At 40.7% G+C, this 19,121-nt stretch overlaps 1 protein-coding gene across 9 annotated transcripts in view; it reads right to left on the minus strand.

Annotated features, from left to right (window-relative positions):
* ctnnd2b (catenin (cadherin-associated protein), delta 2b) overlaps positions 1 to 19,121 on the minus strand; it is a 166,315-nt gene that overhangs the window by 9,853 nt on the left and 137,341 nt on the right. For all 9 annotated transcript variants that reach the window (XM_086042890.1, XM_086042891.1, XM_086042893.1 and 6 more), the window contains 3 exons: positions 14,419 to 14,536; positions 11,232 to 11,414; positions 1,574 to 1,747 (listed from right to left, as the gene is read on the minus strand). In XM_086042890.1, coding sequence (XP_085899016.1) covers positions 1,574 to 1,747; positions 11,232 to 11,414; positions 14,419 to 14,536 — 475 coding nt within the window. The remainder of the gene's footprint in view (positions 1 to 1,573; positions 1,748 to 11,231; positions 11,415 to 14,418; positions 14,537 to 19,121) is intronic.

Consider the following 19,121-nt stretch of genomic DNA (forward strand, 5'->3'; position numbering starts at 1 on the left):
TAACAGAATTTATCAATAAACTTGTGGTTTTAAAAATACATTCTTTTTCAATGTTGCAAATGGACAAAAGCTGCTCTAAGAACACTGGCACACGTTAATGCTTCAAGTCTAGTCAATTCTTTGCTTAGCACAAATTCTGTACATAGGAGTGACTGAACATTGTTGACCTTGCTCTGCGAGTGGGAAATTTCAGTTGCCATGGAAATGATTTTGTCATTTAGTTAATGGTTGTCGAGACCTACAGAAAGTTTGGCTGTGCTTTTAAATGGATTGAGAATGTATTAAACATTTTTAGTACTCCTGACTGAATTGTTACATCTGCCATTACAAAATGAAATGTTGCCAATCAACTACTGTGACAAAAACGAGTAACAATAAATGAATGACATTGGAATGTGCTTTTGAATATTCTCATTCGGCCAGGTCATTTCATTGTTAGGGCATTGAATCAAATGCAACTGGACCTCCTCAGACTCAATTATCTACCTGTACCTACAAGAGCAGCATTTTTTCAAATAGAAATGTACATACAGTACTGTGTTATTGACAGAGAAGACAATTGATTTGAAAGAGGAGTGAGAAAGGCCAACTACATGGAGGTGAAAACACTTTCTAAACACAGGAGGTAGTGTATGGCCATTCTTTCATCCAAAATGTAAAGACTAGCTTGACTAAAGCGTCACAATCGCAGCTATGAATAATCGTCTTATTTCTCTCATGCCACAGGTATTAAACCGAAGGCCCTGGGGGCCAAATCTGGCCTGTCACATGATGGTATGCAAACCGCTAAACATCCAGCTCACATTTCTTGCTAAAGCATGTACCGAAATTGTAAATTGACTTCATTTTTAATAATGTTGAGAAATGGCGTATTTCTGTTACCAATCCTACCTTTGAAAAAAAATAATACACCATTGTTTCAGTAATTTCCATTGACTTATTATTTCAAAAGTTATCCATCAAATTGTTGTTACATTAACATAATGAGACAATTTTACACAGGTGAAAAAAGAGACCACAATAAAATGATCACTTTTTCTAATTTGACCATTTATAGGTACACATACACATACACATTGACATACTAAGAACAGAAGTCCAAACACAAATGCTGTATTGTCATTTAGAGGATTTGGAGAAAAATGAAAACTGGTAAAAATGGCCGAAAAGATATGTGCGTTTTTTCTCAGAGCTGTACATTTGCAGCATATGGTTTCAGTCACAATGGACCTCTGAGGGAAACCATAACTACAGTGTGGCCGACGACAAAAATGAGTTTGACATCCCTGTTTTACACAATCTGTTCAGGGCTTACACAGCATCTCATTCAATTTCACTGGGAAAGGCTTCTACTTTCATTGTGTCACTGAAGGATATATTGATGGGATTTTATTTAAAAAATGGGAAGTTACCCACCTAATGGCAGGACATGTGAGTGTTTTGCAAGGACAGAACATTATGCTGTAGTATAGCTCTTATAGAGTGGTATTCTCCCCAGTGCATCAGTGTGTTTTACAAACGATCTTTCTGGCTCTCTGTGGATTTTAATACACACATTATTTGGAGGTTATACCTTCCAGCTCCCAGCAGCAAGATTTTGCAGAGCACCAGCTGCTCCCTCAAGGGTGTCTGGGTTGGAGCATTCAGACAGCAGGGTAAGGTAGGGTTTGACAATACTGGGATGCCATAACATCTGAATGCCTTTTGGGGGCTCCGCCAGGTCCGGAAATGGACCTACACCGTCCCACTGTGAAAAATGACACAGAGTTAAGACAAGACAATACAAAGTGGACACTCAACTTGTGTTGGTGGGTGATGAAAAGGCAATATTTGATGGCACTTCAGTAGTCAAATTGGCTGATTTTTGACAATTATTTAATCCAATTCTTGTTTTTAAGAAAAGACAAGACAAAGGCATTGAATCAAAGATAAGTCACGGAAATCTAATTTAATATCTAAGATTCCAAGTTTTAAAACAGACAGGGAGAGAGTAAGGATAGTCATTAACATCATATCAGCGTCAATAAAGTCCCTGGAGCAGCATCACACACTGTAGCCAAATATTGAAGTGAAACCACTTCATTTGAAGATTTAGGTCCAGTTGTTCAAATGTAATATGAATGGATTTGGGTTATCAAATTGGATCAAATCTCGACAATGGGTTGTTCAAAAGGGAAGGAAAGATTCTGATATCGGATTAGATCATGTCATCCAATCCTAGTTTGAATATGGATCAAACCTTCAGTTTGTATTGTTCAAAACATTTCAGTAGGATCTGGATAACTTTGATCCTCCAAATCAAGAGTATCTTGATCTCAACAGTGGGTTGGATTCCAAGTTAGATTTCAGGAAGAAAATGTTGCAAAACTTTGAAATTGGTCAAATAATCCATCTGTTTCATTTTGCGTATATACTTGTATTTATATTTTGCACTTGATTTGTTCACCTGTTACAGTGTTGAAGTAGGTAAAGTCCACATTAGATACCAGTTAAGCCGTTTCAGTATAGGTAAGCAAAATAAAAAATTAAAAAATGATCTCGGCCCCATGAAATAAACCCACAAATAGATTCAAGAACAAAAATTATACACATTTTTATGTCATTCATCACTGTATATTAATTTCAAAGAAACAACATTCTTTATTTTGTTAACTATTGGACATGAGCCTTTTTTGTTTAATTTAAGACTTCAACCATATATTTGTTTGTGCATCTTTTTATTTGTTGTGGCTCAGATGAGTGTTCATAAAAGATAAAAGAGGATGAAGTGAGCCCATGTTGGCTCTTCTACCTGTTGTTCTTTACATTGGTGGTAGCTCACATTGTGATATGGAGTCCCATTTAGAGCATTGATAACCCGGATTTGGTAATCTTGAAAACTGTGTATCTGGATGACTGACCCAATCCAAAAAATTATAAAAAGTAAGACAGATTACCTGAACATGGATAGCAAAACATGTGATATTCAAATCCAGATCGTTTTTATCCAGATTACATTTTTTGAACAATTGGCACCAGGAGACAGGCCAGTTTCTGATGTAAATATGTCAAATATCATTCTAGCAAAAGAACACATGTGAAAAGATTATAACGTAGCCATCATACTAGAATGATTGTTTTTCAACAAAACATGGATACACATTAGCACCCGTCAACCACTTACTCTGACAGATTAAAATGTCAGATTCCCTGATTCAGACAGAGATTGCACTTTTAGAGTATCTCGGTAAAGGATTTGGACAGCATTGCATTTCCTTGGCGCTACAGTATACAATACTTTTTTCTTCCTCCATTGGTTTTGTCACGTTTTGTCCCAAGTTTGACAGATGGATATCTTTCATGACTACAACCATCCCTATTCACGTTACTTGAGACCAGCACTGAGTCAAACCCAGGAAACATTTACAATCACCGTGGAAAAAAGATCGGGAAAAACATAGGCTAATGACTTCTCTAAGAGCTAATCTGTATCAGGAATCAGCCACCCGAGAGTCCAATCAATGTGACGAAACTGGAGGTGTTGGTAAAAGTAGCCCTGCCCTATAAGCAACCCGCATCAGTTTTAAGTTTTCCATTCTCGAGGAACATTGCCCTACTATGTGGACCGTGCACAAAAGAGCTCTCTGAATACTTACAGTTAAGAATTGTTAACTTGCATGAAACGGGAGAGGTCACAAAAGTGTCTCTAAAATAAAACATTAAACAGAAATGGAGGTCATTGTGAAGGACACCATTAAAGAGGCCGATGCTGCCCAAAAAAAATGGAAATGCAGTGGCACGACCTCTCGAGAGCGATTCAAGTCCGACATCCCAAGAATATTGCTGAATTGAAGCAGTTTTGTAGACAAACAATCTAAACTTCCCGCGACCAGGTCTGCTCTGCAACAACAGAAAACGTTTGGTTGAGGTTATTGCTGCCAACCAACCAACCAACCAACCAATCAGCCAGTCAGGATTGGTGCTCTCACTTTCAGTGAGCCTTTTATTCATTAAATGTTTTGGTATATTGATAAAGAATTATAGGCTATGCATTATTTTGAAATATTAAGATGCCTACCAAATATCGGAAGCTAGTGTATATATATATATATACTGCAAGTGTATATTAGTGTGAATAGCTGACTTGGTGTTGTAAAAACGGCAAACTTTTCTTTCCTTTAGCTTCTGAAGTTTTGCGTACAAATGACCCTATTGTCTAAAGATTAGTTAATGAAAGTACAATATGTTGGGGAAGTGTTATAAAAAGAAATTCCTCAACATTTCTGTTCCGCTATTGTTTTGATGATGCCTATAAATGAACACTATGTTGTGACTGCAAACCAGAGGACAAGTGATTTAAAAATGTATTGATGGGAATTACCTGAACTTCCTCCAATGTATTTCATCCAAGCTACTTCTCTACTGTACTGCATCTTTTTTTGTAATTACCCACAGTTATTAGGATAGGAGGATAGAGCCCCTCCAAAAAGAGCTCTATTTGCTACTTCATGCTAATTGGTAACAGCTGCACTTTAGTGGTGACACACGGATAGAAGAAGATGCATGATATTAAAGCGAGGAGTTTTTATTTATCTTTTTAAATGTGAACACAGGGTTACTTGTGAGATCACTTAACATTCAAGTTACCCCCCCCCCCCCAAAAAAAAAGTTGAGACTGGTTGACAAATTAAAATGAAAATGCCTGCCTCAGTATTACCGTTTCAAAATCTGATTCTGTCTTTGCTTGAAATGAAAAGGGCAAAAATGAAGCCTGATTAGTGATTCACACACCGGATATGTTGGGCTCTCCATTCCCTATCTTCTCCAAATGTAAAAGATGTCTGCCACTCAGCCAGAATGTGCCTCTGATTGCTTATTATAAGCATGACAAGAAGATGGAGCATCGAATAAAATAGCTCAGTGTAAAATTTACACCAAATGGGGATGCTGCTGCACTTTAGATTATAGATTAGATAATAGATACAAATGAATTCAAATGAACATTTTGATTAATAAACACAGGTAGCCTCAAACTGAGATTAACTGAGTAATAAAAGATACAATGTTGTTTTGATGTGTCAAAGCATCATATTCTGATCTTCCTTGGTTTATTGATATATTTAATGAGTGAATGCAAAGCAAAGCAGTTGCCTCCTGGTTTGTCGAGTGGAGGGTGGCAAATCCTTCAGTCAGTCTTTGGGGAGGCACGATTCAATGATGTGTTCCATTGTCTGCTCCTCTCTACAAGCACACAGTTAGTTGGCTGCTGCTGTTGCCCTAGAAATGAAGGCTGGTCAAGCAATGACCATGACCAGTCCTGAATCTACTAATAGTTGAACACTGTCTTCTTGAAAGCTTGGTACTAGGGAACTGTTAAGTAGGGTCTGGATGCTTATTTCTTCTTCCAAGCTGCTGAGGGTTCTTCCAGATGGGACAACTCGATGGGAGTCGAGCAGTGGATTGGTTGAGAATATTTGTTTACTGCTGTTTGCTTGATCAAAGATGACTGGCATCAGGCCGATAAACCTCCTATGTCACAAACAATACAGTGGTACCTCTACTTACGAACGTCTCTTCATACGAAATTTTCAAGTTACGAAACGCCTCAACAGGAGAATATTGCCTCTAGTTATGAAAGAAATTTCAGGATACGAAAGGTAAAAGTATGGGCTGATACTCGCAGTATGGGCTGCGACTCGCAGCTCCGGAGTTTCCTGAATGCAACATACTCATAGCTGCTCTGCCATTGGCTAGCCTAGCATCTTCCTGGCATCCCATTGTGTGCAGATAGACAGGTAGATAGATAGATAGATGTGATAGATATGTCTATGCAGCATCCTCGTCATTTGCCCGTCGGGCCATGAGGTGTTCCGATAGTTTGACGTGAATTAGAAACAAGAAAGAAAAAAAGGATAAGATTTTTGTCCATACAAACAAAGCAAGAGATAATAGAAAAGTATGAAAGGGGGATGCGTTTGGTTGATCTCTCCAAAGAATATGACCGTAATGTATCGACAGTCGCCAAGTTATTAAATCAGTTGTTTACAAAACGCCAAGCAAAAAACACTTCTGAGAGAGAACATGAACCAAAGAGGGCAAAAAGCGATGAGGACAGCAATTTAAAGGTTAACGGCCATCATTTTTATTCCTTACTCTATTGTTTTGTTTTTTTTTACATTATGCACAACTCTCATTTATTGTGCAATAATCTAATTGTAACATGTATTTGTTACATGTTTTCTTGCATTTTTATGCTTTATAAAACATTTATGTCTGAATATCGGGGGGCTTGCAAGGGCATTTACATGGAAAACACGTCTCTACTTACAAAATTTTCTACTTAAGAAATTTCTTCCAGAACCAATTAATTTCATAAGTAGAGGTACCACTGTATCCACAAATCTATACTATTGGCCAGTGCACACATCTGGATGTTATTTTTACAGATTAGTGACCAATTTTGAATTTTGAAAATGGCTCACTCTCTTTTATGATGCACTGTTAATGATTAAACAAAATTTTTGGGGTGTCCTGAAAAGTGATGATTTTGGAGGTACTACGCGCAGGGGTGGCCAAGTCCGGTCCACATTCCAGCCTGTTTTAGGTGTATCCCTACGGCAACACACCTGATTCAAATCATCAGGCTCATTGTCAGGCTTTTGCAAATCTTGCTGATGTGCTGATCATTCACTTGAGGACCGGACTTGGCCACCCCTGTACTATGGTGACCCACAAGGGCCCTGTACATTTGAGTGAGGGGACATGGTCCAAAGTGATGATAGACTTTAAAGGGTTGAAGGAGAGTATATTTCTGCTTACTCTGTCAGCAATCAGTTTTGTGTGTAAAACAGACATGACTTGCCTTCATCTCCTCGCCTCGTCATTTACTGCATCTCCACAATTGGTGACCCCTATGTGAGCAGTAATGACAGATTTCAATGCAAGCATACAGGTCCTTCTCAAAAAATTAGCATATTGTGATAAAGTTCATTATTTTCCAGATTGTAATGATAAAAATTAATCTTTCATAGATTTTAGATTCATTGCACACCAACTGAAATATTTCAGGTGTTTTATTGTTTTGATACTGATGATTTTGGCATACAGCTCATGAAAACCCCAAATTCCTGTCTCAAAAATTAGCATATCATGAAAAGGTACTCTAAACGCGCTATTAACCTAATCATCTGAATCAACGGATTAACTCTAAACACCTGCAAACGATTCCTGAGGCTTTTAAAAACTCCCAGCCTGATTCATTACTCAAAACCACAATCATGGGTAAGACTGCCAACCTGACTGCTGTCCAGAAGGCCATCATTGACACCCTCAAGCAAGGGGGTAAGATACAGAAAGAAATCTCTGATCAAATAGGCTGTTCCCAGAGTGCTGTATCAAGGAATAAGTGTGGCAGAAAATGCTGCACAACCAGAAGAGGTGACCGGACCCTGAGGAAGATTGTGGAGAAGGGCTGATTGCAGACCTTGGGGGAGCTTTGGAAGCAGTGGACTGAGTCTGCAGTAGAAACATCCAGAGTCACAGTGCACAGGCGTGTGCTGGAAATGGGCTACAGGTGCCGCATTCCCCAGGTCAAGCCACTTTCGAACCAGAAACAGCGGCAGAAGCGCCTGGACTGGGCTACAGAGAAGCAGCACTGGACTGTTGCTCAGTGGTCCAAAGTACTATTTTCGGATGAAAGCAAATTTTGCATGTCATTCGGAAATCAAGGTAAACTGGTGAGAAGGAAATGCCAAAATGCCTGAAGTCCAGTGTCAAGTACCCACAGTCAGTGACCTCTGGTGTGCCATGTCATCTTCTGGTGTTGGTCCACTGTGTTTTATCAAGGGCAGGGTCAATGCAGCTAGTTATCAGGAGATTTTGGACTTCTGCTGAAAAGCTTTGTGGAGATGAAGATTTCATTTTTCAGCACGACCTGGCACCTGCTCACAGTGCCAAAACCACTGGTAAATGGTTTACTGACCATGGTATTACTGTGCTCAACTGGCCGAGAATCTGTGGGATATTGTGAAGAAGAAGTTGAGAGACACCAGACCCAACACTTAAGGCCTCTATCGAAGCACCCTGGGCCTCCATAACACCTCAGCGGTGCTATCGGCTGATTGCTTCCATGCCACGCCGCATTGAAGCAGCCATTTCTGCAAAAAGATTCCCGACCAAGCATTGAGTGTATAACTGAACATAATTATTTGAAGGTTGACTTTTTCTTTTGTATTAAAAACACTTTTTTTTCATTGGTCGGATGACATATGCTAATTTTTTGAGATTTTTGGTTTTTCTTTACTTTTTTGCCAAAATCATCAATATTAAAACAATAAAAGGCTTGAACTACTTCAGTTGGTGTGCAATGAAAATATATGAAAGTTTAATTTTTATCATTACATTGTGGAAAATAATGAACTTTATCACAATATGCAAATGTTTTGAGAAGGACCTGTATATGCCACAACTGTCATGTTGCCCGACTTGGCAACACGGCCATGGGTTCAGCACAGTTCCAGCTGAGAGATGTAACACAGGAGATACTTGCATGTGGCAGCAGCAATGTGTGTGGTGGCTCCACCAGCTATCGGCAAGTATGATGCGCTCAAGTAATACCCTTTGAGGTTCTTTGAACTGGTGAAGGCAACAGCCTCTGGGACGAAAAACCATCCGAATTGAAGGAAAGGATGCTTGCTGTATTGGACTCAGCTGATCCCTCATTCCTGTTCACTCACATATTCCTGCTTCCAGTGCCGGGTGGGCACCACACGGGCCATTTCTCTCTACTCCTCCTCCCAAAACTACCCTTCACTGCTCAGGAGGCGGACAGGGTTTGCCTGGCCAATCACCTTTTGTTTGTCTACTTGGATGACATCCTGGTGGCCAGCACAGATGTGGAGGAACACCTGACACACCTCCACCTGCGAACAACTCAGCGAGCAATAGCTCATCGTCAAGCCAGGTTTGTGAAATTACCTTCCTCGGGCACCATGTCACACAGGTAGCCGGCCCATTTGCCACCAGGGTGGACATCGTTGCCAGTTTTCCATGCCCCTCCACGCTGAACTCCCTGCAAGAGTTCTTGGGTATGGTGAACGTTTATAACTGGTTCATTCCCCACGCAGCTGACCTCATGTGGGCCTTGTATGAGGCCCAGCGGGGAAAAGGGCCTAGGGATGAAATGGACTGATCCCCGGGGATGGAACAACCTTTCAACTCTGCCAAGGTTGGCCAATCCAACTCTGGTGGCGCGCCGTCTCCCGCTCCCCCAAACGCCCTCACGACAGACGCATTAGACTTCGCTGTGGGAAAAGTGTGTGAGCAGTTTGTGGGTGGGGTCTGGCAACCACTGGCCTTCTTCAGCAGGCAGCTCTGTGACCAACGGAAGTACAGCACCTTTGACAGAGAGCTCCTAGGCGTTTTCCTCACCACCCAACATTTCCGATTCCTCCTGGAGGGCCACCAGGTCACTGCCTTGGTGGACCACAAGCCACTGACATTTGCCATGACCAAGACATCGCAATGTCAGTTTGCCGGCATATCCGAGTTCATTACACACATCCAGCACGTGGCTCGCATGGACAACTACATTGCCGACTAGCGGGGGCCATTCACCTGGGGCTTGATTACACTGCCAAGGCTGTCGACCAGGCTGCCGACTCTACCAAACCGCTGCCACCGAATTGCGTCTGGAGTATATCATGTTTGATGATGCCATTTCCACACTCCTCTGTGATGTCTCCACTGTGGTGTCTGCTGTCTGGCAGCGCCGTGTTTTTGACCCCATTCATGGCCTTTCCCACCCAGGCCAGGCGCCTGCCTCCCTCCCGTGGGTTGACTCACCTCCTCATCATGATGGATACGACCACCAGGTGGCCAACAGTTGTTCCCCTGTCATCGACGACCTCATCAGAAGTGGCATGGCCATTAATCACAGCCAGGGTTACCCGCTTTGGCACACCAGCTGACCTCGCCTCTGACAGGGGCCCACAGTTGATGTCACAGTTTTGGTGAGCAGTTGCTGAGGGTCTGGGGGTGAAGATTCACAGAACTATGGCATACAACCCACCAGGCAATGGGCTCTGTGAGCAACTTCATCGTTCTATGAAAGTTGCTCAGCGGGCCAGCCTAACGCACAACAACTGTGCCGACCGTCTCCCGTGGGTCATGCTGGGTCTCCTCTCTGCCCCCAAGGAGGACCTTCGAGGCCTCTTCTGCTGAGATGGCTTACGATCAGTCACTATGTGTCTCGGGGGACTTCTTCTCGGATGCCATAGCCCCCTGGTCTGCAGCCTCTAAACCGGCCGTGTTCCATGGGGGTCGCTGACGTTTTCGTCCCCTTCTTACATCTTGCTATGGCCTCCCCCAGTCCTATGTGCCCATGGATCAACCATGAGCCAAGTACGTTTTCGTCCTCCACGACAGCCACCGACCACGCTGTAGCCACATTATAATTCACCCTGATTCTTGGGTCAAAGGATGATAGACTTGAAAGGGCTAATTGACGTGAAAGTCACAAAGTGAATCTCTCCAATAAATGATGTTTCGACACATATCTCGATATATGGGGCGCGATACCATTCAAAGACAGTTTGATTTAAAGTGGAACGATTCGATTTGGTTCAATTCAGTGGTATTACGATTATGATGCAGGTCCTTCCCTCTGGAATGACCTTGCTTTAAATGTTAGGCAAGCTCCCTCATTGTCCATTTTTAAAACTCATTTGAAGACACATTAGTATTCTTTGGCTTTTGACTCGATGTGACACTTTTCTGCTTTTTTCTGGTGTCTACTATATATAATAATTTTGTGTTTTAATGTATTGCTTTCACTGTCTTTGTTGGTGTATTATTGCTATTTTGTTCATGTAAAGTGCTTTGTTACAACTGTAGCTGTTATGAAATGCGCTATATAAATAAAGTTGTATTGTATTGTATTGTATTGTATTTGAATATCGGTAGTGCAATTATCCAATTATGCAAATGATCCAGGAGTTGAGTTAACAGTTGAAGCACAGCCAAATAGTTCATCCAATAATCTTCTTGAGTTCAGATAAATGAATAGGCATACCTTGATGAGTCAAACATTAATTAGTGTCATAGCACTGGACAGCCAACAGCCAGCTAATTCCAGATCTATACTACTGGCAGTGTTGTAAGTAATGTGAAAATGGTACTATTATGAATGTTATTTTTGGCCAGCAGGATACCCTGAGTCATGATATACAATAATAAAGAATGAAATTTCTGACCTGGTCATGTCCCTTCTTTTTCTTTTTCTTTTTGCCCCAGCATCCTGAACTTTCTGCATCCTTCCCACCAGTGTCACATAAGAGACCATCAAGTTCCTCAGACCCTCCTTGTTGGTTGTGAGATGTCTCAGCAGCCAGACGGTATGACAAGTTCCTCAGGATGCACACGCAGTTCTCAACAGTCTGACATAGATGAATACAGAAGAGAAGAGCAAAGTCATTATTGACACAAAGGTGGAACACAAAGGGGGAATTGTGATAAAGCACAGACAGATGGCAAGCAGGTGGGATTATGCTGAAAAGATGATAAAATTTAAAGATGCATAGACCTGCTTACCCAAACACAGGCCTACCACAGTATATACTGTATACTGCCAAAAATGAATACATGCAGACATGAGTGCAGAGATTCGTAAAGTATATATATACAGTGGATATAAAAAGTCTACACACCCCAGCTCAAACACAGAGGTTTATGAGCAAACATGAACAAATAATATATCACAGGCCTCAGGCAAAAACCTTCTACCTCTGAAATAGTCACTTTTCAGGAGACCCCAAAAAGGGCAAGTTTGTTCAACTATTAGAGTTGTGTCGTGAAAGAAATCAGTTGTGTCGTGATAGAAAGCAAGACATTTTCAACGCTTCTCCTCACAAGGGTCGCGGGCGTGCTGGAGCCTATCCCAGCTATCTTCGGGCAGTAGGAACCCTGAATTGGTTGCCAGCCAATCGCAGGGCACACAGAGACAAACAAACATCCGCACTCACAATCACACCTAGGGGCAATTTAGAATGTCCAATCAACTTACCAAGCATGCTTTTGATATGTGGGAGGAAACCGGAGTTGTATTTTTGATTGTACAGTTTGGACTGAGCCATGTTAAACTAGAGACCTAACGTTAGAGGTTTAGCTTGTGTCACAGAGAAATGAAAAACACCCTGAACTGTCTGGAGGAGGTGAGTATCTTTAAACGCAGTTATTTATTTAGAAAAAAAAAAAAATCACATTTATCCCATCTTGACTGTAAACCAAGGTGGAGAAAAAGAGTCGGATTCGCATTCAATTTTAATCGTCGACGCGTCGTTTATTTATATCTTTATTTATTTGGCACATTATTTTTCTTTCGAGACTGCAGCGTCTCGATCTTCTCCCGCTGGCTGTTTTCCTATCTGCAACGCACAGTGGTGGTAATCCGAGTGATGTAAACAGAAGCATTCTGGGTAAAGTAGTGTAAACCTAATTCGTGTTGGCAACAGAATCCGAAAGTTACGGCGCATTTCACCAAATATACTCAATACAATGCAAACCTAACTTTCATGGGAGCACGATGGGGATGCCCAATCATTTAAAAAAAGCAAGCAAGTTATGGCTTATGCCTGATTTTATATCTGACATAGGCACAGTTGTGTCTAGAAGCTAACGGCAGTTAGCATACACACGTTACGGTGTGTTTGATGTAACGCTCCTATTTGGTACACTAACATGTCATAGCATTTTCTATTGATTAATCAGCCATTATTCAGTAAACTCGCGTTGATTAACAACCAAAACTTTGTGTGTTTATGCCCGTGGTGGACATCGAAGAAGGAAGCGCACGCTTGCTCCCTCTCTCTCTCTCACTCGCGAACGGAGTGATGCGTTCATGAACTGGGAAATATCAGCACTCAACACAAAAACGGCATATGTGCCACTCATCGGCATCACATACCAATAAAATCCATAATTAAGTTTGTTGTAATATACTATGTTATAGTGAAAAAAAAAAGGTCTTCCTTTTTTTGTTACAAGTGCATACCACATTTTGATTGTGTGGATCAATTTACTACTTTTAAATTATGTACACTAGTGAAAAGAATAACAAAACCTTTTGGATAAAGTTTAAATTAACACAAAATTAAAAAACCAATACAAGTGTTTATTTTAGTTTTCTTTAGCACAGTGCATTTGCCCAATTTACTCCTCTGATTTCACTAACTTCCTTTAAAAAAGAAAAAAAAAAGTCTTGGTACCCAAGAAGAGTGAAATATGTATACAAGTACTTCTTTTGTATTCATAGATAATTTCACTGTATTAGTGCAACTCTGCATAGTGTATAGTTTTGGTTCGATTTTAAAACGCACTAAAGAATTAAGATAAGATAAGATAAGAAGGCCTTTATTGATCCCGCAGTGGGAAAATTTTCAGTGTTACAGCAGCAAAGATATAGGTAAAACGGGGACGGCGGCATAATGTAGCCATTAATGTATAACATTAACGGCAAACATTCAGGATCAAACCTTTGTAAATATACACAGTAACATGTGTACATACACATGTATATACACACCAACATACATCTACGTAAAAAGTATGAGGAACACTCATTTGAACCCGTACATAGTACAGAGGAAAAAATAATAAGTAAGTGACAGTGCTGCAGTGCTGTAGTGAAATGTAAGGAAATGTAAGGCTAGGTTCACACCGCAGGTCTTGATGCTCAATTGCAGGTCCTGCAAAAATGTTTTGTGTAAGCGTTCATATTACATTAGAAATGCAACCTCGGTCTTATCTGCTGTATCAACACTAGGGCTGCCACAAACGATTATTTTGCTAGTCGACTAATCACTAACAGTAGTCGCGATAAGTCGACTAATCGGATAATATATAAATCGCGGCAAATCGCAGCAGCAAGCTGCTGCTCTTATGATAAGCATCCTTCGCTTACAGCTTAAATTCTTTATTTACAAACTAATGATGAGGACAAGATGATAGTACATTCAACTTGTATTAAACTTTGCAACTCAAGCCATCATTCCTGACATGTTTATAAATAAAGGAACGACTTAAATTGTTGGTGATAGACTGGCCTTAAAATTTTTTGCTGTAATTTTTAGCTTACACAAAACATTTTTGCAGGACCTGCAATTGAGCATCAAGACCTGCGGTGTGAACCTGGCAGATTCAATAGAAATACATACAGACAAAACCAGACTTAGGTTAAATGGCATCAGTTTAAAACAAAATGAATAACTCTTTATAGTAGTAGGGTTTTTCCTCGTAAATGTGTTTGATGCATTTGTATCAGTCTCTGCTTGCTGTCTTAACTGTTTTAGCATATTTGTATCTGTGTATTTGTTCTAATTCTTCTTGCTTGTTTGTTGTGTGTGTACCTGTCTTTGTGTGGTGTGAGTGTGTGTAGTGTGCTACCTTGCTGTCAATCTCACTGCTCCCCAGTGCAGTCTGGATGGCGTAGAGTAAAGCATCTGTCAAACCCTCACATTCCCTCATCCTCCTGCGAGCCTCCTCACCTGCAGAACTCACATTGCTGACACACACACACACAGATACACCCCGTCACACAGACACACACAAATATCAATTAATATATTACCCATGCTAACATTATTAACACTCCAAAGGTGTAAGTGGTAACTTTTAAATGCCACATTATTAAAGACAAATTAATTAAGAAATGTGTGATTTGTGGTGTGCTGGTGTGCATTTAACTGTATGTAAATTTCTTACATCCTCAGTAACCTTAGTTTCTATGATTAGGTCCTTGCTGCTGGATGCTGTGCTCTGTGAACCGGTCTATGTCACAGGAGACACGATGTTTAGCGAAAAAAATAACGGGAACATTTTTTTCAGAAGGATAATTTAGAGGTGTTTTTTTTTAGAAAACTAGATAGTACATACTCGTGGTGCCTGCTGGTCATTCAAAGAGGGGAAACTCTTTTTTACTGGCCTACATAATAAATGTGCTTATTTGTTTATTTATAAGTAAGTAAGTAAGTAAATTCTACTCTCCGGTTGTGACGAGGAGGAGAAGCTCCCCAGCTGCTGCTGCTGCTCTTTGTGGAAAGAAACAGCAGAGTGGCAGAAGATAGTCGCCAAACAAAACGCAAAGACAAAGTCGCTGGGAAAGTCTCCAGATCAATTCAGAACACCAGAATAAAAAACTTGGAAAATGCTATGGTAGAGATTATACTTCAAGATTGCCGATTCACTTATTTCACTGTCAATCAAAGTAGGATTCACCCTCAGACAGATCATCCAATCATCACTCAGCAGCCGAGTGTCCGGGCCAGTCCACTGCCCCATAGACCTCAAGAGACATTGAGCATCCGATGGGTGGGATAAAGCCAGCATTCATCCAATGACAGTCCAGTTTCGCGCAGTGGAACAACCCACTCTACGATGTCTCATCCAAGCAGTAGACGCTCAGCGTCCAACTGTGTATAAAGCGCCATGGGGCAGCAGGCAGGGTGAATGGAAAGAAAGTCGTGTCAGTTACCTGATTCTGAACAAACGGCGATGGTATTGAAGCACATATTTGGCTCCTACATAATGGCTCCTACACCATACAGCTATGGTCACCAACCCATGGGCACCAGGTAGCCCCCAAGGACCAAATGAGGGCCCGTTGTAAAAGTACCTCTCCAGTAATTGGACATTGTGATTTCCCAGGAGCAATGTTCGAAATGTTCATTTGCAAACTTGATTTACAGAAAGAATGTGTAAAGCATATTGATCATGTGTTTCCTACCTTTTTAAATCATTGTTGATCATTATTATGAGAAATTATTAACATGATCAGTGTCTTCATCTAGATGAATATCCATAATCCTAACCGCTATCCCTTCCACCCAATTGCTGTACGTTTTAAACTCACTTGTGGCATTGGCATTAATTGTTAATAAAAACTAATTATAACCAACCCAATACTGTACACTGAAACTGAAGCTTTTGGAATACACCCCTACCTGTAGCTTTTACCAGAAAATGCATTACTCTTAATAACTCACACACCGTTAGCTGTTTAGTGTACATACTAGGCAATGTCACAACTTACCAGCCATGAAGCTTATAGCGGAAGTCAACCCAAACATTTTATTTACGAATATGTTTTATGTAGGCCCACTAGTCGAAACATGGTATTCTGATTAATGTTGCATGTATGGAATATGAGTTAAGCAGTAAAATCTACCCGTTTTTCTCCTTCTCAGGGGTGGCCGTTTTGCACTTGCTTTCAACTGAAAATGACATCATAGTTGCTCAGGCCTCAATATACAATATAATACAACTTTATTGATATAATACAATTCACAACAGCTACAGCTATAACAAAGCACTTTACATAGCACAACAAAATAGCAATAATATAATGTAATGTAAAACAAGTAAAAGTCATAAATTAACACAAAATACTATTTACAATGTGTCTTCAAACAGGTTTTAAAAGTGGACAGAGCCCCCTGGCTTGCCTAACATTTAATGGAAGGTCATTCCAAAGGGAAGGACCAGCAACAAGTAAGGCCCGATCCCCTCTGAGGTACCGCTTAGTCCTCTGCACCTCGAGCAACTCGAGTGGAGGAGCTCGGAGAGGTACGCTGGGGCGAGGCCATTTAAAGACTTGTAAACAAATAGAAGCATCTTATAAAATGAACACTAAAATGCACTGGGAGCCAGTGACGGGAGGCCAGAATTGGGGTTATGTGCTCCATCTTCCGAGTTAACAACCAATTATGGCTCAGCTCCAGAAAACAGGTGAGCCATGATTGGCTGTTACTTGAGCCCTTAGTAACTGTGATGTCATTTACAGTCGAAAGAAGTGACAAAATGGCCACCCCCTGAGATGGCTAAAAACGGGGGTCCTGCTGCTTAACTCATATTCCACAAACTTCCACTTTAAGTAGAGAGAACACACTTCCACTTCCTTTTCCCAGACCTTACTTTTACCACATAAAATTGTATATGAATATGTATTGCGTTCATTTTTTTTTTTTTTTTTTTTTTTTATAAATAAGGAAAATATGTATTTATTTAACCATAAAATGGCAGATCCAAAATAACAATATGTATCACTGGTGCTCTAATTCCAAGTGGTGGGTTCCAAATGAGTAAACAAACACCAACAATCGAAAGCCAAATTGTGAGTCATCTTGATAGCAGCTAAGTCTGTCATTTTCCCCAGACAAAACAGAACCTAAATATAGGCACACACATACTGCTTGCCTTGAACTTGAAAAGTTTCATTTAGCTGTGACTGTGATAGGAAACATGCAACATCTCAGTGGATAAATATGCATAATCCCTTTTACAACCAAGGCTTCCTTAATGGCAGGCTCCTCTTACAAAGCCACGTTACCATTCAGCTCCAAAACACTGCAGTAGTCCCATACAAACAAAATACATTTGACCACAGTTGAAAAGTCCACATAGTCTAAAATCAAAATCCCCCAAAATGGGGCACTATACATCTTTGGGAAGTAACAACAGCAATGTGGCCGTTGAGATGACTCCCTAAATTTACTACTGCACCACTTACTAACCACTAACATAATGAACAAACATATTAATACATTCAGTGGAACATACTTTCGGCAACGTACTCCACAGCAATCCCAAGTCCCTCTCCAACAAACTGCACACATATGGTGGACCAGTTTTACTTGAAATCAGTCCCAAATGATCAAGGTTAGGACTAATGAAAAAAAAAAAAGTGATTTTCAAAATAATTCTAAAATACATGGTTGTCTCTCAATTGCAGTAAATTCGTTTTTGGCGCAATTAGACAAAAATAGGAGCAACCAACAAGGGAAAAGAAAAAATATTCAGTAGCTGCTTGTCTTTTCTTTTAATGGAAGACAAAGATACATTTTGAATTTGTGGCTTTTTGTATCTTGTCCAATTCCTGTCTGTAACAACTGTATTATTTTACTCCTCTTGTTTCACAAGGACGGATACTATAAAGAGCTCCTGCCGGTTAACGTAAGATAGATTTGAAAAGAAAGCCAATGATGTTTAGTAAGCACGAGTGAACAATTACGCTTAGTTTCTGTTAAAGTGCTAGAAGGGGGTGAGAATCAATCTCAGCTGTTATAAGTACAAGGGTGACCTCTCCTGAGTCATGCTGATGAATTCCTTTTCACTTTCTTCCATCCAGGTGGGCATATCATCAATATGCGTGCAACGAGATCTACATAAAGTACAAAATGCGCAAAACCTGTATGAGCCTTTCTAAATTTCTTCTTCACTGGTTGTTTGCAATGATTTGCTAGCTAGCAACCAATCAGAGTGATGATTTTTCACAACAGCCTGACCTGATTCTATATGTTGAATCAGCCAGAAAGGCCAAACGGATCCCCGACAACGGCTCCGACGTTTCGACAGTGCGCTCTACACCAAGCAGATGGCCCATACCGACTTCCCGACTGCCGACATATTACATATCATAGTCACAAGCCAGGGGTTAATTTGAAATATAGTTGAAAATAAATGTTCACTGTACTTTTAGATTTAAAAACAGGAAAATAAGTAACAGTCTCCTTGCAAATGAGGTAGGCAGTTGTTACATATTTCAGTGAAAAAATAGTCCAATTTCCACCTTTCCTCAAATTGTCGACTTTTCTTTTTTTATTCAATGGCGCCATTTTAGAAACTGTTCGGCAAGAGTCACACAGAGTTATGGAGTTGGACAGAGTGCTGCTGCCCTCTTGTGTGTAAATGTGAAATTGCATTTAGAGGGTCTTTTATATGCTTGTCAACGGGGCTACGGGCCAGACGATATTCATTTTTATGACAGAGGCTGCGGGCCGGATCCAATTTGAAGGCGGGCCACATTTGGCCCCCGGGCCGGACTTTGGACATACGTCTTAAGGTAAAGAGCACTTGTTGTTATCCAATCCATTCCACTTAATCAGATAGACAACGTCCTTATTCACTAGAAACCCAGTCCATGATTTCCCTGCGGCCTTGCTTGCAGTGGTAACTTACGGATTTATATATGGCAGCGTAAAGATGGCCAACAGTGGCTTCACTCCACCCTACGGCGAGTAAGCGGCATTGTTAGTCCTGCCATATATAAATCTGTGCCATTACTACACTGATGCTTGCCGTATTAGAAAACA

Source organism: Filicampus tigris, chromosome 10 (genome assembly GCF_054856515.1).
Source record: "Filicampus tigris isolate MCC_2025a chromosome 10, RoL_Ftig_1.0, whole genome shotgun sequence".
Classification (NCBI taxonomy): domain Eukaryota; kingdom Metazoa; phylum Chordata; class Actinopteri; order Syngnathiformes; family Syngnathidae; genus Filicampus; species Filicampus tigris.